Source organism: Coenobita brevimanus, chromosome 113 (assembly GCF_032717465.1).
Source record: "Coenobita brevimanus isolate Jiangsu-jjx chromosome 113, ASM3271746v2, whole genome shotgun sequence".
In the NCBI taxonomy this organism is placed as follows: Eukaryota; Metazoa; Arthropoda; class Malacostraca; order Decapoda; family Coenobitidae; genus Coenobita; species Coenobita brevimanus.
In genome coordinates this window covers 21,036,735-21,064,469 of record NC_137066.1, presented here as the reverse complement: position 1 = coordinate 21,064,469, position 27,735 = coordinate 21,036,735, and the positions used below count along the sequence as shown (strand labels likewise).

The following is a 27,735-nucleotide window of genomic DNA, read 5'->3' as shown; positions in this document are numbered from 1 at the left end:
ATGGGCAGTAGGAAATACAGACAGAGGAAGACAGTTCGAGAGTTGATCTGTTGCATACACGAAGGACTGGCAGTAACGGTTAACTCTTGCATTAGAGAGCTGGACAGAAAAGGGATGTGAGTTTGTTGCTAGACGGGTGCTACGCGCCTGCCATAGTGGTGGAGGGATGCAAGCACAGTTCAGAGGAGCAGTGACCATTGAAGTAGTGACAGAAAAGAGATAAAGATGCAACAGTGCGGCGAAGAGACAGAGGTTGAAAGGAGCCAGTAAGAGAAGGAGAGTTAATGAGACGAAAAGCCTTTGACTCCACCCTATTGGGAAGAGCTGTATGTGGGGAGCCTCCCCATACATGAGGGTTGTACTCTACACAGGGGCGAATAAAACCCCTGTATAGAGTCAACAACTGTGGAGGGGTAAAGAAGGCAGGGAGTCGGCTTAGCACACCTAAACTCTTGGAAGCAGATGTTACAAGAGATGTAATATGATCTCTCCAAGATAAGTCCCGAGAGAATGAAACCCCAGGCATGTTCAAGGATGACGCAGGATTGAGCTGTGAAATACCCACCAGACGGAGCGACCCTGACACCACCACCCCAAGAGGAGGCCACAGGGAGGCCTACAGGTGTCGCGCACTGCCCCGCACTACACCGACGCGTCTCAGCCGTGACCTTATGCCCCTCTTCCACGCAGCTGGACCACCTGGCAGGAATTCAGTGTGAGTGCGTTACACTCCGACGGAGCCAGCACTTGCCAGAATCGAGGTGCGACTTGCAACAACCAAGTCCCAAGCAGGCCCTCGGACACAGTGTCCACCGGATCTGCCTCCAAAAGAGGAGTGGACTCCTCCGGAGCCTTACCTCCTACTTTACCCCAGGGGAGCAGCGGCACATAATGTCCTCCGGATCTACTGTAGGAGGAGTGACCACCGGTTCTCCTTCTGCCACTCACCTCCGGGAGCCAGCACGTCGGCACGTCCTCCTGAAGACCTTCACTGGTACTCCCCAGGAGGGCGGCAGGCCCAGTCATTCCCTGACGGCCGCCTCCCCTAGGCGAGACCGCAGCTCCAGGGAGGCGACAATACTCCCCCGGCCAACCCTAGGTCAGGACCAGGTCAGGTCCGCCCTTAGAACACCCACCACGACTAAGTGCAGGCGCCGTGCTGCGCGCCTCCTGGCCCTGTTCGACCCTAGCCCCGATCGAGGGCCACCACCCTCCCAGGGCCCCCCACCAGGAAAGTGCTGCCCACCACTCCGTCCTTCAGCTCCACCTGGACTCTAGGCGACGCCAACAGTGACTCCCATCGGGAACACACCCCTGACGGCCCTCCCCCCCACTCCCGGCCGCCACCTGCGGCTGCCAGGGTAGTGGGCCCAGGCGCGCCCCTAGCGCCACTCACCGTCTACCCGTGCCCGTGAGTGGAAGTGTTCTGAACTGTGTATACGCCCCTGTCAGCGTACTCCCCTCCTTCCTCTGGTGTTAGCACACGCCCCTGTGAAAAGTGTTTCCTTCCCCCCCCCCCGTTACCCCAAGTGATATCCAGGCCCCAGTGTGTGCTAAATCGTGACCCCAGGGGAGAGTCTATGTTGAGTGCTATCACTGGTACAGTGAAACCAGTCCCGGCCGTCCCACACGTGTTTATCCCCCCCCCCCCGTGCAATACACAATGAACTCAGTTGATGTACAAGTGTTGTGTCCCTGCCTCGTAGGCCATTGTCTGTACTGTACTGTATTACATGGTTATATCCCGTTTATGTCACGCGAGTGTACTGGAGGTAATATTCTGATGCGTTGATGTCACGCAAGAGTCCTGTGAAGTAGTGCCACCTCCCGTCCAGGTTACGCAAGTGTATTATAAGTGATATACCCTCACGCTCATGTCACGCGAGTGTATCATAAGGCAGCACACATCCCGTCTATGTCACGCGAGGGTATTATGAGTGAGATAGCGTTGCGTTTATGTCACACCAGTGTACTGTGAAGTGAGGTATAATATCCTCTTCCATGTCACACGTATATGTGCTCATACCGAGATAGACTGTGCCAAAGGTCCTACTGTGCCCTTACTCCTACGTGTGTTGTAATGAAACACATCCATTGTACTGTAAGTGTCATATGTGTATTGTATCGTGGTGTATAATTAATATAAGTGTGACCTGTATTGCTCTGCATTGTTTACTGTGTAGCATTGGTCACGTAATGCTGTTTATATCGTTGTCTGTGTTTTTGTGCTTTGGTCATTGCTTAATACACGTGTGCATTTGATCAGTTTGTGTTTGAGCCTCACCATCCCTGTCTGGATACTCTGGCCCGGTCAAGAACAAAGAACCCAAGGCCCGCACCGTATCTGAACCCGAGAAGTCGGGCGCAGAATACGCTGCATAACAAGCTGGATATTATTAAACATTAGTGGGTAGTCCTGTGGAAGACTTTGTCAGGTTAACAAGTGTAAGAACTGACTTTGATTAATTAAAAACAAGATTATTTTTACTCTGCATAGCTAACATGCAAAACAGATCCAAAAATAAATCGCTAAGGAAGAGGTGCTAGACAGCCTCCTTAACACGCTAGGATATGTCTTCTAGGTAATTTGCATACTCAGTACCGACATCGTTAACTGAAACAAGAAGATAAATCTCTGAGGAAGAGATGTTACGACGTGTCCTAAGATACGGCTCCTCTCAGGTCTCCTTCAAAAATAGGCGTGTATATATTACGTTTTGTACAGGGCATCATGTTCCGTTTTACTTTGGAAATTTCTCTACTTAGTTATATGAATGAAGAAAAGCTAAACTGTAAAGCATCCTGAGAATTTAAGAAGATGAAATCAATACAACCACACCCCCAAAGTGCGCACCTGTGAATGTACACCAAAATGTGGAGAAATTTTGATTATAAGAAGAACAGTAACGAAATATAATAAACTGGGCACCACACTGTGAAATCATGATATTGGTTTTGCTTAATAAAAGTATAAGGAGGTGAAATACAGCTTTTATATACAATAAATGTGTTCATTCTCCATACTTGCATTCCTTATGTTTTGGGTTGGTAGTTATAAACGTTCCGAATCTTGTGAAAAATCTTGCATGTATATTGAATTGAATATAAATGTTTATTGTTGTATTTTAGTAAGTTGTACAATGAACTGATATTGTGAAATAAGAAGCCAAAACAATATATAATGATAATTACAATTAGTACTGTTATTTTGCTGGAGGTATATAACAAAACACATCACCTTCTTTAGTTGTATTTATAACTCATACTCTGAAACTAATAAATTTCCCCCCCAAAAAAATCATTTGTTTGGTGGAAGTTTTATAAATGCTAAAGATTTAATAAGAATTTCTGTAATTATAGTTTTTGGTTTGTTTACAGAGGCAGCCACGAGCGTCAAGGGGGACAGCCAAACGAGGTATATGGCACCAGTTTTGGTTCTAATATATTTTTACGGCTTTCCAGTATTAATGTGAGACCCTGTGACTGTGAGTATGATTATTTGGCGATGATATAATTTAAAATAGACCAATTTCAGTGTATAACCGTTGCGTAGTAAGGTAACCAATGACTAGTTTGACAGGTAGCGAGACCAGAATTGTTTTTAATATAATTTTCTGAGTTTTACAGGTAATATGAAGTTGTGTGGCTGTGAGTATGAATATTTGGGAGATATAATTGAAAAAATGCTGATTTCTGGGTGTAACCGTTGTGTAGTAAGCTTATCAGTTACATTTCTTGCTTGGATGGTCGGCATTAGTGAGAAATTCCGTTTTTTTATATGTTTTTGCTGTTTTTGCCATTAATTTAGTGGTGTGTAGCAGTGAATATGATTGTGTAGCTTTGATATAATTGATAAAAGACCAGTTTCAGTGTATAACCATTGTACAGGAAGCTTATCAGTGATGAAGTGACGGGGAGGTAAATGAGAGAAGTTGGTATTAATCCCCGTCCTGACATTTATCGATATTATTTTTAAATTTATGCTGTGTGACTGTGAGTATGGTTGTGTAGCCTTGATGTCATTGAAAAAAGTCCATTATCAACATATAACCATTGAGATTTCTGATTTGGCATGTCACTCAATGTAAAGCCACCTGTAATGGAAAGAAAAGCAATAAGAAGTGACAGGAAAGATGGGAGAAATAGGAAGAGAGGAGGACAGGCACAGAAAAAGAATGATAAAGGCTAAGGAAGAAGTAGGCAGCACTACATCAAGTGAGTGGATGATGGTGAGAAATAGGAAGAGAGGAGGGCAGGCACAGAAAAAGAATGATACAGGCTAAGGAAGAAGTAGGCAGCACTACATCAAGTATTGAATGAAAGGCCGTATTCAGTGTATAGGGTAACTGGTGAAGTGAGTTTAAAAATGATAAGTCTGACTGGGAAGGAATGAGATTAATTCTGTTTTTACCCTTTTTCAGATTGTTACAGAATCTTTCATCTCTCTTTTGCTCTTACTTTATATTAATGTGAAGCTGCATAACACTGAGTCAGGTTGTATGATAATATTACCCAGAAAACATAATTCTTTCAGTGAACTTCCATTTTGAAGTTGGGTATCAGTGACAAAGATGGTCTGTTGGCCGGCATCTTGCTTATCTTTTTGACATTAATGTTGTAGTTGTAGATGTGAACTGATTTTAAGGCTTGTCATGGCTCTCAGAACAATGTGGGTTTAATTAGGGGATTACTACACCTCTCAAAACAATGTTATGGTAATTTTGAATGTTGCATATAACCAAACCATACGTGCTCCCTACGTGTCAACAAGTGGGTTGGTGGAGGGTTGGTGCCCCTCCCTGTAAAACAACTAACTCAGTGTCAAGTGGCCACCCTTTGCGGGATTGTGGTGTCTAGCAATAGATAGATAGATAGATATTGTGACATACCTTTCAAATCAATGTATTGTTAATTTTAAGGTCAGGTGCTGGAGAGGGATTCCTTTATGGTGGGGTACGGTACTGTTATAACCAGGTTACTCCGCTGTCTGCTTATACAGACATCCCTCAGCTCACTTCTTGTCCACCAAAAGGAAGATGGTGGACTGCCAGAAAATGACAGTCCACCAGGTTCATCTTTTAGATGAGACTGGGGCCACAGCGACAAGTCATGCTCATCGAATCAGGGTACTGTCGCTTTTTAAGGATTGTCATGGGGTAACTTAGCTTATAAACAAGTGTGATTTCTTGTCACAGGAAACTCTTATTATAAAATTTTACATTCAGGGCATAGATAGTCCAGTTATTTTCTATGTAGTAGCCATAACAGGAATCAGTGTACAGTACTAGGTGTGTGTGATACAGTAATCTATGCAAACTAATGAGTAACCAATGAGAACCCCCTTTCAGTAGGAACTTTGTAAGATGTGCATCCTAGTGGTAAAATATTGACAATTGATACGTGAAGAAAAGACTGACTAAGAGGGTGTATGTAGGTGAGGTGGAGGGAGGGAGAGGGAGAGGTAGACCGAGGATGAGGTGGAGGGATGGAGTTGAGAGGTATATGAGGGAGGGGGGGGGGGATAAGTTGGGGGAAGGGTAGTCAAATGGTGGGTGACAGAGCGACTTGGAGGCGTTTTGTCTGAGCCACCCTTTGCGGGATTAGGGCGTCGGGCTATAGATAGATAGATAGATAGATAGATACGTGTTGTTGGTGTGGTCTCAGAGGCAGGCCCATCAGGACAAAAGATCTGGGAATAGCAAGCTGAGGTTGGCCTTCACCTGCAGGTCATCAGCCTCCTTGCAGGGCATAGGAAAGGAAATCACATGTTGGTGTAATATTTGTTGTGAACTTAACGCGTTGCTGGGCAGTATGACATCAGGTACCGGTAGTTTTTTAAGTTTAGCAAGTCTGTGTATGTTTCCAGTAACTCCAGTATATACAGCTATTTTTTCTTCATTATAGATGCTGCAGATAAAGAACATTTGTGTCCATATGTTCCCAGTAACTACCAGTTGCGGTATTTCATCATTGAAAGTTACAGTGGCTAAGGAACACTTTCTTCTTTAAACATACCGAATTGCACAACTAAGTCATAAGTAATAGTACTGTTTTCCTCTGTTAAAGGTGCACCACTTAAGGAACTCATATTTCCATCTGATCCCAGTTTAGCATTTTTACTTCTCTAAAGAAGCAACAACTAAGCAACACATTTTCTTTATTAAATGTGCAGCACCATAAACAGTGCTTTCCTTAATAGGTGTAGCTAGTATGTAACTCCTGTCTTCATCTGTTCCCAGTGGCAGTGGCATTGTCTTCTTTAAAGGTGCTGCAACCAAGGAACACTGTCTTTTACAGGTGCAACAACCGGTACACACATTTTCCTTTAGTGTTGCTGCAAGTAACAAGCACTGTAGTTACCATAATTAAGGGATGCTCTTTAAAGGTGCCTCAACAAGGAGTTCTTCTTCTCCTTTAAAGGTGCAGCAATTACATGTATTCTCAGTAGCTACCATGCAGTACTTTCTCTTTAGTAGTATAGCAACTAACAAACACTTTTTCTTTAAAGGTGCGTCGGCTACGGAACACTTGACTTGCAACACAGCTTGTGAGAGACGTTGGGACTGCTTGATGCGTTCACCACTATGCCTGTGTCGACGCGCTTGGGGCTTCCTTGTAAACATAGACAAACTGCAGATCGTGAAGAAGTTCGTCGACTTCCTGACCAGCCTTGCCCCTCTAACCACCATGATCATCATCGTATTGCTCTGTTATCACTCTTATCAGGTATTTGGTGTAATTTGTTTTTTTTTATATATCATTACAGTAGATGTTGTTGTTATCATCAGTTATCTATCATTGTATTGCCTTGTTATTTTCCTTATCAGTTATTTAGAGTGCTTTATTATATATTTTTTATATTTAAATGCATCAGCTTTGAAGTAGTGTGTTTTAGTTCCTTTTTTTATATTTATTTGTGCCAGTTATCGTTATATAATGTTCAGCCTGGCTTCACTAACTCCTTTGGTCTTCATGGTATTGCTGTGTTGTCATTCATATCAGCTGTTTACTGTGGTGTGAATGAGGTTTGTATGTGGCCTTAAATACTGTCCTAGATTTTTTTAAAACTACTAGATTTTAAATTTGGTATAGTTATCTTTAATTACTGTATAGCTAACATTTTTTTATATATGTCACTGGTGGACAATAGTTCTTTCATTTTAACTTGGCTCAAATTTATCATTACTTAATACTGTTCAGCAAATCATCATTATATATCACATGGTATCCTATAGTTCTTTCATCTTAACCTGACTCAGATTTATTATCTTTGAATATTGTACAGCAAATCATCATTATATATCACTTGGTATCCTATAGTTCTTTCATCTTGACTATCTATCTGTCTATTGCCAGGCATCTCAATCCCGTACGGGGTGGCCAGAAACAAATCGCCTCCACGTCACCCTGTCGCCCGCCATTTCACTGCCCTGCTCCCAACTCACCCCCCCCCCTCCTCTCATATACCTCTCCACTCCATCCCTCCATCTCATCCTGACTTAAATTTATTAGCTTTCAACTCTGTATAGCAGATTATCTTGATGTGTTATATGTGTGGCAAAAGCAACAGTAAATGCTGTAAAGTACCATTTACCAGCAATGTATCAACTCTTCTGTTACATGTCAAAAAAAATAATCAATCTATCTTTCTATCTATTGCCAGACGCCACAGTCCCATAAGGGGTGGCCATTTGACTTTGAGTTATTTGTTTTATGGGGAGGGGCACTAACCCTCCACCAACCCACTTGTTGACACGTAGGGAGCACGTATGGTTTGGTTATATGGTTACCACCCAGCGTAGTAAATGGTTTCTAGGCTTACAGGAAACCCATAATCACATCATCAAATATACATTGATTTTGTGGGGACAGGTGCTACCCACATCCCCTGTTTGCATTGAAATGTACAGTTTTGGAAAGTTGAGATTTTTGAAGATTGAATTTTCAGATCTTGTTTGTTTGTTTTTTTAGTTAGTTGTTTTCCGGGGAGGGGCACTAACCCTCCACCAACCCTTTTAGTCGCCTTTTACGACAAGCAGGGATACTGGGGGAGTATTCTTGAAAACCCCCCTACCCCCAAACGGGATTGAGGCGTCTGGCAATAGATACTGTAGATAGATAGATAGATAGATTTTCAGATTTGGGAGTTTGTGCTGTAGTTGATAAAAGCACACTAGCACAGTACTTGAAATGTACAGCATGTACTACTACTACTGTGATATTTTACTGCCTGTGGTACTGTGTTAAATAATAAAAAGAAAATCCCTGAACTGCACTGATGCTGTGTAGTGAAGTGAGAGTACAGTAAGCCAACTTAAAATGGTTTTTGAAATGTTATAACCTTACTCCTTTTACACCAACTTGGCCTACAGTTGCCATCGCTTTGTCTTGAATGGAAAGTTCTAACAGTCAGTCAGCACTAGAAATATGATGTTAGTCATGAAGAAGTGTGGAAAGGATGTAGAGCTGTAGTACTGTCTTTTTCCACCACAGAACTATGTGCATTAAGCTGTAAAATAATGAAAATCTGGGCCAAGTTAAACTGAAAAGAGTTATCCTGAGTTTTTTGAGCATGTCTTGTGTACTGCTGCATGGTCATTGTGGTAATTCATTTAGTATTCTGGTAAATATTATAATTATTTAACCAAACTATGGTGCCTGGTGGTAATTAAGGTGCTCCAGTTGGATTGAGCCTGTGCAGGTTTATATCCGAGGGGTGGGTGGGGTTTATTGCTCTTGTAATGCCACTCAGGGATGAGTGAGGCTGGTCACCCTCATTCTAAATGTCAGGACCAACTTGCCTAGCCCCGGGCTCCTACGCTCCTAATGGGGCAACACTGGATTAGATGATGAATGAATGAATGAATAAATTAAATGGCTGCTGTAAATAGCTGTGTTTTGTCTCTAGCATTTATATTTATTTTCAGTTAGTAAGGCAGTTAATGGCTGACCACTGCCTTTGTTGTTATTGTTGTTGTTGCCCAGGTCCAGCTGGATGTGAACCTGGTAGACTGCAGGCTGATATTGCCCTTTACCTGTATTCCACCAACCCCATTATGGGGGATAGGGAAGGAGTTGAGGGGCATTTATATAACCAGGCAGCTGTACTGTCTGGTTGTAGAGGTGCCGCCACATGAAGGCAACCCTCTCTGTCACCAGTGGCAGAACAAATAAGTGGAATTCATTGATAAGTGGCTGTACCATAACTTCCCAGTGAATGTTGTACTTTCCTTTTCATACACACTATTGCTAATGCTGTCCATCATGCTTTATGCCTGATTATGTATTGAACAGTATTTTTTATAACTTATTACACCCTATAATAAATACGATGCCACTTCAGTAAATTTATCATGTATGCCAGATCAAAAGAGTATCATGCAGGTGGTGTCTGATGATATTCAAATTTCAAAATGATCAGTTTCAAAGGAAGAATTATATATTTGTATGTGAGAGTGTATGCACAAAGAATAATAATAGTGCTTTACCACACTTACTATGCGTGAGTTAGAAATTACTCCCGTGAGCAGTGCTGTAATTGGATGTCATGAATTCTGGGCTGGGAACACTGGGCATCTTGTAATATATGTAATAGCTGTTGTCTGTCATGTCAGATTGTTTCATGGTAAATGTGCAATGATACTTTTTTGGTCAAGTGTACGGTAATTCCTTGATATGTCACCTTTTGTATGTTCAATTTTTTCATTTTAACAATAAATTTAAGAAAGTTTGCATGTTTGAAGGTCCAGCACTACCTCTGAAGCTGATTTAATGCTTTCCCTTGGTGTTCAGTGCTACAGTACAGTATACCTTAATTCATAGATACTGTATATACTTTTTTTTTTTTTTTTAAAGCTAGGTGAAGATTCCTGTCCCTTTGCTGCCTATTTCTCAGAGTTCAGTGCCAGAATAAGCTAATCCTGTACTGCAGCTTTACATCCTTTCCGTAGTGACTTCATCATGACTTGCACCATGTTCTGTAGTCACGGTGCATGACTCTGAGGTTATCATTATCATACCCTGGCAACCTACCCGTCAACTGTGCTTCTGATTTCGTATCATGTTATTATACTCGAATATGGTATACATGAATATTATTATATACGAACATATTATACTTGAATCACAGGCGTATCATACTATACACGAAATTGGAAGCACAGTTGACAGGTGGGTTGCCAGGGTACGATAATGACAACCTCAGAGTCGTGTGCCGCAACTCCAATATTAATCTGTTGTAGCCCTGTGTGAAGTGAAGAGGTGTCAGGTTTATGCCTATACTGTACTCTTTTTACTCTAACTTGGCCTAAAATTACCATATCTCCATCTTGAATGCTGAGCTGGGACAACAGGTTAACAACAGAATATAATGTTAGTCATGAAGAAGTGCTATGGAAAGAATGTAGAGCCGTAACATTGTCTTCTCCTGCCAGTGAGCTGTGTAAAATAAGCCACAAAAGGACAAGAATCTGGGTCATCATGCGTGAGAAGGATATAGTTAAAGGGAAGAGAGTATAGTCATATAGAAAAAGTTATACAGTATTAAACTGGGGCAATGTAGGATTGGATGATGGATGGATAGTAGTGGAACACATCAGTGGTTTCAATAGGACTGCCTGTATGTGTGAGGAGGGGGAGAGGCCTGATGGAAGCTTGGCCATAGACTCAGGAAAGGCATGATGGAAGCTTGGCCGTAGACTCAGGAAAGGCATGATGGAAGCTTGGCCATAGACTCAGGAAAGGCATGATGGAAGCTTGGCCATAGACTCAGGAGAGGCATGATGGAAGCTTGGCCATAGACTCAGGAAAGGCATGATGGAAGCTTGGCCATAGACTCAGGAAAGGCATGATGCAAGCTTGGCCATAGACTCTTGAAGAAGCTTGACGAACGCCATCTTTAATTGGTTTGACGTCCTTGATTATTTTCTCAGTAGCTGTTGTTATTGTGGTTTTATTCTTGTGTCAGTGTAAACTCGGACTGGAACCTGACATTACCTTTCTGCACTCCACCCTCCTCCTCCTTCCCAGACATAAGGAGGAAGTTGAAGGACATTTGTATACCCAGGCAGTGGTGTTGTGGGGGCGTATTGGAGCCTTCACGTGAACGCATTCCTCTCCTGCCTTGTGCCTTGTAGTACTGTATGCTATATAGGTTATTTTAAATCCAAACTCTGCTTCTCTCTCTCTCTTTCTCTCTCTCTTGTAGTATTACTGTATGCTTTATAGAGTATTTTAAATCCAGACTCTGCTTCTCTGTCTGTCTGTCTCTCTCTCTCTCTCTCTCTCTCTCTCTCTCTCTCTCTCGTAGTATTACTGTATGCTTTATAGAGTATTTTAAATCCAGAGTCTCTCTCTCTCTCTCTCTCGTAGTATGACTGTATGCTTTATAGAGTATTTTAAATCCAGAGTCTCTCTCTCTCTCTCTCGTAGTATGACTGTATGCTTTATAGAGTATTTTAAATCCAGAGTCTCTCTCTCTCTCTCTCGTAGTATGACTGTATGCTTTATAGAGTATTTTAAATCCAGAGTCTCTCTCTCTCTCTCTCTCTTGTAGTATTAATGTATGCTTTATAGAGTATTTTAAATCCAGACTCTGCCTCTCTCTCTCTCTCTCTCTCTCTCTCTCTCTTCTACAGTATTAGCACTTTGATGGACATCTGATGTAAGACAGTGGCAGTCATTGTTGTTGTTTAAGGAAACTCCCTAACGCCTCTTCCTTAGTGATTTATTTTGTTTATCATACCTTGCTGTACACTTAATTTTTTAAAAAATAATTCTGATATGACCACACTCCTTATAAATAGTGTACAGAATTATATTAAATGGTCATATCTATCTATCTATCTATTGCCAGACGCCTTGATCCCGTAAGGGGTGGCCACAAACAAATCGCCTCCATGTCGCCCTGTCCTCCACCATTTCACTGCCCTGCTCCCAGCTCACACCCCTCCCATATACCTCTCCACATCTAAAAATAAATTGATAAGGAAGAGATGCTAGGGAGTCTGGTTAAAGAGTGAGAATACAGACCTAAGAACTTGAACTACCATTTTTTATTTTTTTAATGCGAGGAAGAAGGAACCAAAGGCCAGGAGCCCCCAAACCGTTCCATCCAAGGAAAAAAACAATGGAAGAGAGAGCTAAATTCATGTTCTGTTGATTTCAAGATGCCTGGACACACTGCATTTGAAAGACTGGAGATCATAGGAAGTAGGATATACAGACAGAAGGAGACAGTTCCAGAGTTGATCCACCATTGATGCAGTCCTTGCTTTAGTGTTCATCAGTGTAAAGCTAGTTCACAAATTCTTAAAAATATTCCTGTACATTTGCATCCCTCAAGGTGTTCATAAACTGTAATTCCTGAATGCTTTATTGCACACTGATTAGTTGTTCAGGGATTAAACTTCAAATGATGCCTGGCTTGTGTTTTGAATTCCTGTATGTACTGTACTGGTATATTTATTTATTTTTTAATTTAATTTTATTTTTTTAGTGATGATAAATTGGTGCTGATGAAGCCAATGGCATTCTTAAATACCCTATGTTTTTTTTTGTTTTTTTTTTTACAATAACCTGGTGATGATGAAGCTGTATATTTATTTATTTATAATTTTTTGTTGTGATAATTGGTGATGATAAAGCCACCACATAAACCTACAATAGAGATATTAATGAGTGTGGAGCTACATGAATGCCTTAATTTCAGTGTAATTAGTGAAGTGATGGATTATAATATTAATACTAGAGCAGATCCAGCCTTCTGCCTGAGTAGAGGGACTAATGGAATAATATAATTTGATGTTAAATATAAGTATTGGTGCTGTACGCTAGGTGTGGGATTGTATATAGTGTATATATTTGTAGTGTATCTTGACAGTACAGTACAGCACATTACACATACTGTACAGTGTATCATGAACACTTGCTCCTGTACTTACAAACTTCATTGGTTTGAAAAGCTGGTTCGTGACTTGAAAAGTGTTATTTGTACAATATATTTCATTTTTCATTCATTGCCAGACGCCATGTACTGTATGCCAGACGGGGTGGCCAAGGGCTTAGAGTTAATTGTTTTACAGGGAAGGGCACTAATCCTCCACCAACCCCACTTGACACGTAGGGAGAACGTTATGCCAACAGCATCTGGTGTTCCCAGGCGGTCACCCATCCAAGTACTAACCAGACCCAACGTATATGAGGTTGTTAAATAGGTGTATAGTCGCGGCGCACGACTCTGAGGTTGTCATTATCGTACCCTGGCAACCTACCATTCAAAAGTGCGTCCGATTTCGTATCATATTCTGCACGAATCATAGAGCTATGGACGAATATGTTGTACATGAATATTATTATCTATCTATCTATTCTGTCTATTGCCAGACGCCTCAATCCCGTTTGGGGTGGCCACAAACAAATCGCCTCCAAGTCGGCCTGTCCCCCGCCATCTCACTGCCCTGCTTCCAACTCACACCCCCCTCTCTCATATACCTCTCCACCCCATCTCTCCATCTCATCCTTGGCCTCCCCCTCCCTCTTCCCCCCTCCACCTCACTCACATACACTCTTTTCGTCATATTATACACGAATCATATAATTATGCACAAATATATCATACACGAATATTATTATACACGAATCACATGCGTCTCATACATGAAATCAGATGCACTTTGAATGGGAGGTTGCCAGGACACGATAATAACAACCTCAGATTAGCGCGCCGTGACCATAGACGCAAAGAAGATGATAATATGTTTAATTTTCAAGATAAATGGCTAAGTAAGATGTCCATTTATGCACTGAGTCTGGGGATATAATTTTCATCGTACTTCTGATGATGGTGTTCAGCGTAGGATGTACTTATGGAGCTACAGGAGTTAGACGTAGTGTAATAAAGGCCGTGAGAATGACAAGCTGTTCCGAAACTGAGTGAAATGCATTGTCGGCAACCCCTGAGAAGAACGTTACTTGTGGTTTAAAATTAAGGTTTTTGAAATAGTATTGTATATAATGAGAGCACCACCAGTTTATGTTGTTACCCTAGTTAAACTGTTTTGTAAGGGAAGTTATAGTAATAGTAGTAGTAGTAGCAGTAGTGTAGTAGTAATAATAATAATAAAGTAGTAGTTGTAGTAGTAGCAGCAGCAGTAGTAATAATAGTCATACAGTAGTAGTAGTAGTAGTAGCAGCAGCAGCAGTAGTAGTAGAAGTAGTAGTAGTAGAAGTAGTAGTAGTAGTAGTAGTAGCAGTAGCAGTAGTGTAGTAGTAATACTACTACTACTACTAAAGTAGTAGTTGCAGTAGTAGCAGCAGCAGTAATAGTAGTAGTAGTAGTAGTAGTAGCAACCCCAGGCTCATGTGAATGTGTATGTGATCCCAGTGGACTGCAGGTTGAAGTAGCTCTCCACCTGCAGCTCACCATCCTCCTTATGAGGGGTAGGGAGGGCATTGAGGGGCATCTGTACAACATGGCAGTGGAGTTGTGTGATTATATGGATGCCACCACATAATGTATCCTTGTCCAGCACCACAGGGGAGGTAAATGTGATAATACTGTATGTACAATGTTCCATAGATTTTCAGAACTAAATGAAAATAAGATAAACAAATGCATCTTGAAAAAGTTCTAATCTTCAAAAGTCCTTATCCAAAAAGTTCAAATCTCTAAGTCCATATCCAGAATTTTGTATCTCATCCATATTCAGAATTTTGTATCTCATCCATATTCAGAATTTTGTATCTCATCCATATTCAGAATTTTGTATCTCATCCATATCCAGAATTTTGTATTTGAAAGTTCATATCCAAAAGTTTGTAGCACCGGAAGTTTGTAAGCATTGGAGCAGGTGCCTTGTACTTGACCAGCATGCGAACACCTCCACATTATTGCCTTTACTCGTAAGGTTGTAACTGAATACGGTTTTCAAAAATGTTCTCTTTTTCTCTCTGTCCACAGCTTATGAAAGCTAGCGGCTTGAACACGATTATTGTGTACTTCTTCATCATTGAGATTTTTGGAAATTGGCTGCTATTTTTCTGCACCAAGAGCTACATTGACAAATCCTCTGGAAATAGGTAGTGTGGTGTTTTTAGTAGATCTATTATTTTTGATGTAATGTAGTTAGCTTCATGCTAGGATTATTAACCCTTAAACAGTGGGTAATGTCATTTGTTCATTCATTCATTCATTCATTGCCAGACGCCATGTATCCCAAACAGGGTGGCCAAGGGCTTAAAGTTAATTGTTTTACAGGGAGGGGCACTAATCCTCCACTTGTTTATCTATCTATCTATCCATCTATCTATCTATCTACAGCCAGACACAACGCCTTCCTGTCACTGTTTCCTCCATCTTCAGTCAGCTCTCTTTCCAGCTCACCTCCCCCTTCCTACACACAGCCTTTCCAGTCCATCTTACGATTGTTAATCCTTGAAGCTTTGGGGACATCACGTTAAGCTCTAACCAGACACCGTAAACCCAGAACGGGTGGTCACAGACGAATCACCTCTGTCATTCTGTTCACCATCAAGTTGCACTCTCTCTAACTCACCCCTTCCCCTGTATACCTCTGCATCTCATCCTCAGTCTCCCTCTTCCCCTTTGAGTATTCTCTCTCTCTCTCCCTCTCTCTTTTCTTGAGTGCTACTATACAGTATATGGCATATTTTGAGTTATCCAAATCAGTCATTGCCAGGCCATTGAACGTGATAAGTGAGTTGCATTCCCTCTGTTACATCCGAGAGACTCTTAAAATGGCTGAACCTTACTGAACATCCATCTCATCATCACAGCAAGATGTTGAAAACCACAGACATGTTCTTGCTGTGGATTGGCAAGTGAGAGAATGTGGTTTCCTGTTGTATGTCAGTTCCATGCATTACCCATTCCAGTAAAGGAGGGGAACTGTAGTCGCGGCGCACGACTCTGAAGTTATCATTATCATACCCTGCCAACCTACCATTCAAAAGTGCGTCTGATTTCATATCATGTTACCGTATACGCTAATCATATTATCATGCACGAATATATTATACACGAACATATGAAACATGAATCACATGCATCTCATACGCAAAATTGGATGCATTGTTAAGGGGTAGGTTGCCAGGGTACAATAATTACAACCTCAGAGTCATGCACCGCGACTATAGTTAGAAATAAAAAGAAAATATTTGTGAACATAGTAGCTTGGAGGTGGTTCAGTGGTGGCCATCCCTTGTGTAGGGGTTCACAGGAAGGAGCCTGGCATTGTACTTGATGATCTATCTATCTATCTATCTGTCTATAGCCGGATGCCCTAATCCCGCAAAGGGTGGCTGCAGACAAAACTCTTCCAAGTCGCTCTGTCACCCACCATTTGACTGACCTCCCTCCAGCTCACTCCCCCCTCCCTCATATACCTCTCAATTCCATCCCTCCACCTCACCCTAGGTCTCCCCCTCCCTCCCTCCACTTCACCTACATCCACCCTCTTCATCAGTCTTTCATTCTCCATCCTCTCCACATGTCCAGTTGATGATAATGATGTAAGTGTGACTCTGCCCACTGCTTAAGGGTTATTATATGATGGTACTTTTGATATTAGGTTATGAATTGTTACAGTATTCTTAGCATGGTAGAGTTTGATAGTTTTTTCTTTTAAAATGCTAAGTATAGACACAGTACCGTCAATAGCAGCAGTAGTACAGTATATGATTATGTATGATTGCTCAGTAAAGTGCATGTTTGAATGAATGGGCATTATATATTAAAATAATTTCCAGGTGCTGTATTGTATGTGTTAGAAGCCAGAGAGCATTGCATTTTGATCTGAGTTGGTAGCATTGCACATGGATTGGAGCTTCGTTATATATAAAAATGATTTCCAAGTTCATTTTAGAATTTATTTATGTATTTGAAAGTTAGACAGCATTTGAGATTGATGTGTAATTAAGTGTATTGTTAAACTGTAGGTGGGGGCACTCACCATCCGCACACTCGATGTAGTGCTGCTTTGGGTGTCTCCCCTTTCCTCTCTTCCTTCCTTCCTCTTCTGTCTTTCTTTCCTTCATTCATTCATCTTCTTTCTGCCTGTGGGTGACTTTACATTCCCTCTTCTTTCTTTCTCTCTTTCATTCTCTCCTCTTCCTTCTGCCTATAAGTGACTTTACACTGAGTGACAAGCCAAATGGTTTCCTGTACACCAGGAAACCATTTACTACGCTGGGTGGTAACCATATAACTGAATTATGGCGCCTGGTGGTTTAGTGGGTAATTAAGGCATTCCAGTCGAATTGAGCCGGTGAAGGTTTATATCCAAGGGATGGTTGGGGTTTTTTGCACACGTAATGCCACTCAGGGATGAGTGAGGCTGGTCACTCTCATCTTAAATGTCAGGACCAACTTGCCTAGCCCCGGGCTCCTACGCTCCTCATGGGGCAACACAGGAGTGGATGATGGATGGATGAATGAAATGAGCAGGGCAGTGATATGGCAGAGGACAGGGCGACATGGAGACGATTTGTTTGCGGCCACCCCTTACGTGATTAAGACGTCTGGCAATAGATAGATAGGTAGACAGATAGATAGATAGATAGGATAATGAAGTTTTAAGAGAGTGTGTGTAGATGGTATGGTTATGTGAGTTTGTCTTCGTATCAGTTAAGGAAGTTCCCTAAACCCTTTTCCTAAGTGATTTATTTGGCTTATTACACCTTACACTCCAAGTCGTTGTTATATAAATCCTTCTAACATTGCCATTCTCTGCATAAATAAAGAACAAAAGGATTTTAACCAGTCATATCCAAAAATAAATTGCCGAGGAAGAGGTGCCAGGGAGGGTGTGGAGAGAATGGATATGAATCGAGTGATGAAAAAGGTATATCTTCTGTGAATTTGAAGGTGGGAGGTATAGCTCTGTATTCTTGGGTCAGATGCTTCCTAACACCTCTTCCTTAGCTATTTATTTTTGGTTATGGTAAGTTAATATCCGTTTGGACATTGTTTATGCAGAGTAGGGTGATATGAAGATTATATAACACAGAATAGGACAGGAAGGTGCAATAATAGAAATAAATCACTTAGGAAAAGGTGTTAGGGAGATCACTGATTAAAATACAGGTCTAGAAGGTGGATAACGTGACTTTAGAAAGATTTATACAGAGTCAGACAGGAAGGTGCAATGATAGAAATAAATCACTTAGGAAAAGGTGTTAGGGAGATCACTGATAAAAATACAGGTCTAGAAGGTGGATAATGCGACATTAGAAAGATTTATACAGAGTCGGACAGGAAGGTGTAAAAATAGGAATGAATCACCTAGGAAAAGGTGTTAGGGAGATCACTGATGAAAATTCAGGTCTAGACAGTGGATAGGTATGGTAGACAATGTGTGTGTGTGTGTGTGTGTGTGTGTGTTCGTGTTCGTGTGTGTGTATGTGAGAAAGGAACGCTGGATTTGAGCTGGTTGAAGGTATTATATATTGAGGAATGTATGGTAAGGTGTGGCACTCATGTTTATCTTGGCAAAGCGATGGTCACTGGATTTACTGCGGCTGGTAAGTGATATTAAATAAGTGTGGATGTGTATGCTGGTGGTGTGGAGTCAGGATTCCGGGGGCTTGAATGGTGAGTGAATGAGTGTGTGGCTCCTCCATTTAGGCAGACCTTTTGTTAGTTTCCCCTATGAGCTTTTTTCTGGTTTTCTGGGCCCTACTGCATGCCCTCATAAGGTGGGGAGAAAAAAGGTCTTGATGATGATGATGATGATGATGATGATGATCTATCTCTCTCTCTCTCTCTCTATCTATCTATCTATAGCTCAGCGCCCTAATCCCACAAAGGGTGATGATGATGATGATGATAATGATGGTAATGATGTTGATGATGATGATTGAATTAGTAGAGTTGATACATTCTTCTGTCTATCTGTCTATCTATTGCCAGATGCCTTAATCCCATATGAGGTGGCCACAAACAAATCAACTCCACGTCGCCCTGTCCCCTGCCATTTCACTGCCCTGCTTCTGACTCACACCCCCTTCTCTCATATACCTCTCCACTCCATCCCTCCATCTCATCCTTGGCCTCCCCCTCCTCCTCTTACCATATGAAATTACAAACAGTATTATTTATATTACAGTGCACTTTATCTCCTTATTTTCTTAACCCCTTCAGTTTGACAAGATATTTAATTATTGCATTCTTGTTGTCTCAGGGGATTTAACGTAATTGTAGGTGATGGTGAAAGCTAAATCAGATCCATCAGGTTCAAAAAGTCATTCTCACATGAATAATATCATTTGAAAGTTCCAGGAGTGAAATATTTAATACATCACTAGAGAGAAGGACTTAAAATTGTTTTGTGCATTATGATTTTTTTTCTTTTTTATCATCTTCATTTGTTTCATGAGTTTATATGATGATACAGTGTGAGGCATTGGTGTTCAGTAGGAATGCTTATCCCTTCCCCACTGCACATCTCAGGCAATGATGGGCCTACTTGTGGTGGTGCTGTCTCACTGGATGGAGGCCAAGCAGCTGTCGTGTCCACCTGAGAGCCAAATCCCCTTAAATTTCCCGGCACCTCATCTCAGGGTAGGACCTTGGACCAACCCTGACAAGGTCCTGTGTATCACAAGGGGGTGCTGGTTCCCTGCACAGTGTACATACAGCACTGTAGCTGTACAACAGCACCATAGATGCAGTCAGTGAGTTTGCTTGACCTGACACACCAGGGTTAGGCAGCAGCAGCAACGACCGCAGCAACAACGACCCTTCTTTTGTCTGTAACTGCACATAAAATATTAAGCCTGCTCACCAGTACAGCCGTCTGCATTCACCAGCACAGCACACACAGCCACCCTCTCACATCAACCATCGCTTTACTCTTATCCACTTACACTTTCAAAGCCTGGCACTCTATCTTGGGTTTGCCTTGCAGGGTACAGATGCTAATTAATAGTGTCCTAGAGTATAGCAGATTTTTTTTTTAATATAAAAGAAAAAAAGTATGCTAAATCATTGAGAAACGATAATGCATTCAAATAAAGTCTCTTTTTAGGTAGATTTTGTTAGTGTGTTCTGGGGTCATGTTGTAGGTGGCATAGGAGGGTTCTGGGATGCTTCTCTTTAGGAATTTATTTGGCATATGTGATCTTAATATTCTCTCTTGTGCTGTTAATAATGTTTTAATGGCTACCTGGTGCTGGAGAGGGCTGCCTTCATGTGGTGGCACTGATATGACTGGGTGCCTTCTCTGCCTACAAATGCCTCTCAGTTCCCTCCCTGTCCCCCCAAAACAAAATGGTGGACTGCAGGCGATGGTCAGGTTTGGCTTGCAGTGCACTGGGCTCACATCCTGATGAGCCTGGGGTCGCAGCTGCCAGTACTGCTGCCGATACCAGCATAGTTCCATCAGTAATGTACAAGAGGATATTGAGGTATAATGTGCCGAAGAAATTATTAACAAAGATATTTTGAAGTCTACAGAGCTCTTTACAGTACAAAGCATGATGTAAGTGATGAATTAGTGTTGTACTGTGTTGTACATTCGTTTCTTGTCCAGCTGTGGGTTGGCAGCGGATCTGTCACACAATGTCAACAAATGACTGAGAGTGTATCAGAGAGAGACAGGTATCGCTACATTGAATGAGTGAATGATGGATGTCCCTGCCCACCACCTAGTGTAGTACAATATTATATTTAAATTGTCCCTGCAGTGGGGGAGAGAGAGAGAGAGAGAGAGGCAGCAGTAAATTGAGTGAATGGATGATGCTCACCCTCATCAGCCACATAACATACTACAATATCACACTTCACTTCCTCCGCAGCGAGTTAGCAGCAGGTCTGTCACACGATGATTGCAAGCAGCTGCGGTACTGCCCCACCTGCAAGATTTACAAGCCTGAACGCAGCCACCACTGTTCCCTCTGTGATAGATGCATTCACCAACGCGACCATCACTGCTTCTTCTTAGGGACTTGTGTTGGTGGATATAACCTGTGCTACTTTATACTCTTCTGCTTCTATGCCTGTATGGGGTTAGTATCACTGTCTATCTCTGTCTATCTATCAGTGTCTCTCTTTATCTATCTGCTTGTCTGTCTGTCTTTCTGTCTGTCTATCTGTCTCTCTGTCTGTCTGCTTCACAATCTTCTGCTTCCATACATGTATGGTGTTAGTGTCAGCTTCCTCCCTACCCCACTGAAAGGAAGATTGTGAGCTGCAGGAGGAGGGCAGCATGAACCTGCAGTCCACTGGGTTCACATTGGATTAGCCTGGGATTGCAACCACTACTATCTACCCCCTCACCACGGCAAGGCTTCTTCCAGCTTAAAAAGTTTGTGTTGAAGTAGGAAGAGTAAACTGGCAGAAGGTGTCACCAATCACTGGCTTAACTCTTTCAACTGGTTTTATTTTACTCTAGCTACTATTCTTTGTGCACACATAATGCAGCACTGCACAGCATATGCCCCACTAAAACATACACAGCATAACACACATAATGAAGCACTGCACAGCATATGTCCCACTAAAACACAGTTGCAGCATCAGTGGTGTAGGGAACCTGTGGGACAGTCCCTTAGGTCAGGGCAGTTGCTTGCCTGTGGTTGATGGGTGTGCTTGATGAGATGAACTGGGGTTGAGCAATAACAACTCTTGCTACCACCAGACAGTTTTGTTCAGCTTATGGGAGGCTTAGGAGGGATTAGATATAGATTTTATTAATGGCTTCACTACAAGCGGTTTGTTATAAATTCAGTCAACAGGCCAGGACTCAAGCAGTTTGTAATGTCTCTCGTAAACTGAATACAGTCATCTGGAGGCGGCAGAATGATGGGGATGGGGGGGAATTAGTGGATTGAAGGAGTTAACTTATCTTTAGTATTGTCTTGGTGCTGGAGAAGGATGCCTTCATGTGGTGACATCAGTATACAGTAATTAGGTGCCACTGCCGACCATTTATACAGAAATTCCTATTCTCAAAATGAGGGATAGTGAACTTCAGGAAGGACAGTTTCAGCCTGCAGTGTACTGGGTTCACATTCAGGTGAACCTGGAGCTACAACAACAACAACAACAACTATAGTTCTTTCACCTTAACAATTTTGTGGTCTTTGGACGCGGATCTGCGTCCAACCTGAAAGTGTCCAACCAGTTCTGAAGACGTGGATCCCTGATAAAACTAAGAAATATTCACCATTAATAGGGAATTGCTTCTAGTGTCCAGAAATTAGGTCTGATATTAGCCTGATTGAATTTCCAGTTTGGTGATACTATTTTCATTAATGGGATAATTTTAAAATGTGGCCAAAAAATGCTAAGAAAAAAAGTCTAAACATTCTTTTGCGTTATTTCAACTTATACTCGTTATAACTGTTTTACTTTATGCAGTATCACTTTCTTTTTTCTTTCATCTTATTCTACAAAGTCTCAGCTTTCTAATGGTATAAAAACAAATCCGCTAATCCAAATATTTTGAGGTGAAAAAATGATCGGAAAAGAAAAAGCAAGTGCATGGCAGAGAAGGAGGGAGGGAGAGCTGGGTGGGGGGAAAGCAGGAGGATTCTGTTGGCTGCAGGGGGTGAAACGGACTGCGAAAATGTTAACTTGGCCCAGGCTTCCATCCTTTTTAGCTTATTTCACATACTTCTCTGGGGGGAGGGGGGAATCCATCCATCAATCCATCCTCCAATCCTATGTTGTCCCTTGAGGATAGTAGGAGCCCGGGGCTAGGCAAGTTGGTCATGACAGTGAAAAAAAAGGAAAAAAGTGCTACATCCTCTCCATAACACTTCTTCATGACTAGCATCATATTCTAGTGTTAATTTACTGTTGAAACTCAGTGTGCGTGATGGAAAGATGGCAGTTTTAGGCCAAGTTAGAGTGAAAAGAATGCAGAATTTTCTTGTATGCCAGTGATGCCTTTGTGATGCGAACTTAATATGCATCAGAAATGGAGAGGATGGAGAGTGAGAGACTGATGAGGAGAGTGTATGTGAGTGAGGTGGAGGGGGGGAGAGGGAGGGGGAGGCCAAGGATGAGATGCAGGGATGGAGTGGAGAGGTATATGAGAGAGGGGGATGTGAGCTGGGGTGGGCAGTGAAATGGCAGGGGACAGGGCAACATGGAGGCAATTTGTTTGTGGCCACCCCATATGGAATTAAGGCATCTGGCAATAAATTGAATTGGTAGATGGAAGTATATAGGAGGATACTATGCAGAATAATTTGCTAAGAAAGAAATGCCACAGAGCCTCTATTAATTTGCCTTTTCAGGTGTCTATACGCTGCCAGACTACTTCATGACTACTACTCTGGCACTTACCTGAGAGCATTTTGGTCTTCAGAAGTCCTATACTACTTCTACCCAGTCACTTTGGTTATGTGGCTACTTGGCAAGGTGAGGTAAAATTATTGTATATACGGTATGTCCATCCATCCATTAATTAATTAATTCATCCATCCATCCATCCATCCTTCCATCCATCCATTCATTCATCCATCCATCCATCCATCCATCCATCCAATCTTCCATCCATTCATTCATTCTTTCATTCATTCGTTCGTTCGTCCATCCATCCATTCATCCATCCATCCAATTCATTGCTGCCCTTCAGGAGCATAGAGGCCCAGAACTAGGTTACTCCGTCCTGACAATAAGATGAGGGTGACCAGCCTTACTTCTCTGATTAGCTCGTAAGATAACACAAGCAGTTAATTTCCCTCTTCATTATTTAGTAACAGTAATGTCACCCGGTTGTGCAGAAGCAAAGTGGGTGTGTATAGGCATTAGATTTCCAGATGCTTGCATTTGTTTACATCTCATGTGTTGTGTTTTTGTCAGAAGCTGCTGAGGTTCCATGACCCAAGCCCACCCACATGACACACGTCCTATACCTGTCTGCCTCAGCTGCATTGTCATCAGTCATTGCTACTCCTCACCCTGCCCTAGGGTGGGAAAGGAGGCCCAGATGATGATGATGATGATGATACTTATTATTATTATTATTATTATTATTATTATTATTATTATTATTACAGCTATTATTATTATTACTCTTAAATACATATTCTTGATGTAACAGGCCCAGCTTGCTGAAGTGGGTTGGGTGACGCTACTATACGTGTCATCAGCCACAGTCGTCTTCACGGGGTTTTGTGTCATTCAGCAGCTGGTGTATGTGCTCAGGGGACAGACAGCGTATGAGTATAACAAGGTGGGTATGAATATTGTGATTACCACTACCTGGGAGGGTTCTTATTGCCTGTTTCTTAGTGATTCATCCTCCAGTGGTTATAAGAAGTCTTCACCAGGTTCTGTGTCATTCAGCAACTGGTATATGTACTCGGGGAACAGACTGCCAATAAGAAGGTGGGTTTAGCCAGTGTAAACTTTATCTCTTTAGGAAGCTTTGTAGTTTGTACGATTATTTCCCTGTGTTTGATAATGCCGTGAGGACTATAACAAGGTGAGTCTTGGTGCTGGAATTTACTTCAGTTTATTAGTTATCCATCCATCTAACATCCAATTCTACATTGCCCCATGAGGAGTGTAGGAGCCCAGGGCTAGGCAAGTTGGTCCTGACACTTAAGATGAGAGTGACCAGCCTCACTCATCCCTGAGTGGCATTATGTGAGCAATAAACCCCAACCACCCCTTGGATATAAACCTTCACCGGCTCAATCCGATTGCAGCGCCTTAATTACCCACTAAACCACCAGGCGCCATAATTTGGTTATATGGTTACCACCCAGCGTAGTAAATGGTTTCCTGGTGTACAGGAAACCATTTGGCTTGTCACTCAGGGTAGAGTCACCCACAGACAGAAGGAACAGGAAAGAATGGAGGAAAGAAAGATGGAAGAGGGAGTGTAAAGTTACTCGAAGGCAGAAGGACGAGGAAAGAATGAAGTAAAGAAAGACAGAAGAGGAAGGACAGAAAGGAGGAAGGAGTGGAAAGGGCAGACACCTGAGAGCAGCACTACATCGAGTGAGTAGATGGTGAGCGTCCCAACCTACCACATTCATCTTGTAAATAAATCACAGTATTGTATTGTGTAGTATCCATCATCATGTAAACTTAGTATAGGTTTGCCATAAAGTACTTTAATAGCTCTGCCTGTCCGTTCTTCTTCCTTACTTGCTTTCTGGCCTCTACCTCACCCCACGTGTGGATGGGAAAGAGGTGGGATGATGATGATGATGAATGTTGATGATCATGTTGACAGTGTTGATGATGATAATGACACGGCATTGACGTTGTTGGTGGTGATGACAGTGACAGTGATGATTATAGTGATATTTCAGGTCAGGTGCGGGTAAGGGGATGGGTCTGTTATGATGTGGCAGGGGTAAACCAGTTCTGCTGTCGGGCCCTGCTGCGGATGTCACTGATTGCATTGCGCAGTTGACCCTTGTGCGGTGTGATGCGGTGAGGATCTGTCCGTTCTCCCCTTTGGGGCTAAGATGCGAATGAATGTGTTTGAATGGGTGAGTAAATGTGGAGTGTGTCGTCCTGTCTCGGCTACCTCCCTTTCCTTGGGGGAAGCAGCCTAGGTATATAGATAGATAGATAGATAGATTAATGATGCTGATGCTGGTGATATTTGAGGGAATTCTTATCCTGGTGACCATAACAACAGTTCTGGTGTTGCAGGGTCTACTGATGGTGCACCGGTCAGCGTTCCACAATTTCCTACATGTGTTTGGCCGCTACTGGATCCTACACATCCTCATTCCGTTCCCGAGGCGCCGCACCATCACAGATCCTCGCAGCTTCCTCAAGATCGTCTGAGGCAGTGTGTCGTACGCCATTCCACTCCTTCCACCTTGTTGTGTTGTTGTGTGTTGTCCTCCACTGTACTCATTCCCTCTCAGTGTGCCATATTCTGTCACTCTGATTGGAGGAGAGGTTGCCATCTCTCTGTCTTAATTCCACTCCTTTTGTCTCCTGATTCTGCCCCATCTGCCTCTCGATTCCACCCCCTCTGTCTCTCCTAAATATTCTCTGTTCACTTTCACTGGGCGGGATTTTGCCATCTCACCATCTTGATTCCGCGCCTTCTGTTTGAGACATCGTGCCATACACCCATCAGCCCTTCTGTCTCTGTTTACTATACTCAGTTCCCTTTAACTAGACATTGCTATGGTGCCCCTGCAAGCTGGGTGGAGCAACGCAAATGCGGCATCCATCCAGGAACCAGACCTCCACACTTTTCCCCACACCTGGCTGCCGCTGGGCACTGTCAACCGCAGGGGAACATGGCCTCACTGCAGGAACGGTTTTTTGGATGTAGTTGATGGGTCTTCTTCACCAGACTGGGGTTGATCAACAATAACTTCAACAAGGTGTAAAATTGGCATATCTCCGTCTTGATTGCACTCCTGTCTCAGCCACGCTGTACTCTTTTTACTCTAACTTGGTCCAGAATAGCCAGCACTTCGTCTTGAATGCTGAGTTGTAAAAGCAGATTAGCATTGGATTATGGTGTAGGTCATGATGTACAGGGAAGGCATGTGGAGCTATAGCTTTGTGTTCTTCTGCCACTGAGCCACCTGGAATAAACCGCAAAATATAAAAAAACCTGGGCCAGGTCATGTTTTTGTTGAGTAATCCCGGTCTGTGTGGCTGAGCGGAGCCATCAACCACAGGCAGCAACCATCCCTGCAGGGTTGTTCGATGTAGTGGACTGATGTTCCTTTGTGATGGACAGTGCCTCACCACAGCCAGGTGTGAGGAAGAGTGTGGAGGCGTGGTTCCTGGATGGACGCAACATTTGTGTCTTTCCATTCAGTTAACAGAAGCACCATAGTAGATTCCACATCACCAGGTTATTGGGTACCGATATATGGTTGTTAATGACTTTCTGTGTTCCTTCAAACTACTATTCTTGTCACTCAGTGTGGTCACCTGAAATGGAGAGAACAGTAGTGAAAAGTGACAGGAAGGCAGAGAGAAATAGGAAGAGAGATTGGCAGACACAGAAAAAGAATGATAAAGGTGAAGGAAGATGTAGGCAGCACCAGAGTAGGCTGCATGTCATCCTAGTACTATACTTAATTCAGGATGACAATTAACATGGTAGATTTATTTTTAACATTATGTAGGTTTGTAATTATTCAATGATTTTTATGAGTACTTAATTCTAGTGGTGCAGTGGGTTAAGGTGCTCCAGTTAGATGTGTGCCATAGGGGTTTACATTAGAGGGTTGGTTTGTACTGTAGTTCTTGAGGTAATCTTATGAGTACTTAATCCTGGTGAGGGTGCATCTTCCCTGGATTAAAACCACCACAGGCCACATTCAGCTGCAGCACCTTGACCCACTAAACCACTGCGTTTATTTATTTTTTACGTATTTGATTATGCCAGGGGAATAATTCTTGATGAAAATAACATTACGCCTCACGCAGTTCAACATTACCTATGGATATATATTAATGACAGGTTGTGATAACATTGTACTGTAAAGCAGCTTCCTCTGTGTGGGGCAGGAACCCACCACGCCCCTGCAGGTCAGCAAGATGCGGGGCCGTCGCTTAATTATGATGCTTTGGATCCACACACCCTGACCAGTTGCAGTGTGGGTGGTAGTGAATTGAAGCTCTTCCATTAATACAACTTGCCTCTGTTTATGATGATACATTTGACAAAAGAGTATCCACATCCATTGCATACTGATATCTGGTATATTGAGTCAGGTTTATGGGTTCAGTGAGAATCTGTTTTTTTTGGCCAAGAGTCACCCACC

At 42.4% G+C, this 27,735-nt stretch overlaps 1 protein-coding gene across 1 annotated transcript; it reads left to right on the top strand.

The window, feature by feature from the left end:
* Nucleotides 1-25,780, top strand: LOC145418308 (uncharacterized). Its single transcript, XM_080286748.1, has 9 exons — nt 1-7; nt 569-1,235; nt 3,379-3,485; nt 6,509-6,726; nt 14,960-15,078; nt 20,815-21,024; nt 23,263-23,386; nt 24,072-24,203; nt 25,643-25,780. The coding sequence occupies exons 1-9, from the start codon at nt 1-3 to the stop codon at nt 25,778-25,780; spliced, it is 1,722 nt and encodes a 573-aa protein (XP_080142874.1).
* The last annotated feature ends 1,955 nt before the right edge of the window (nt 25,781-27,735 follow it).

Coding starts and splice junctions, on each gene's coding strand:
- LOC145418308 (XM_080286748.1), top strand. Junction 6,727..14,959: donor TCTGTTATCACTCTTATCAG/GTATTTGGTGTA, acceptor CTCTGTCCACAG/CTTATGAAAGCTAGCGGCTT. Junction 23,387..24,071: donor TTATGTGGCTACTTGGCAAG/GTGAGGTAAAAT, acceptor TTGATGTAACAG/GCCCAGCTTGCTGAAGTGGG.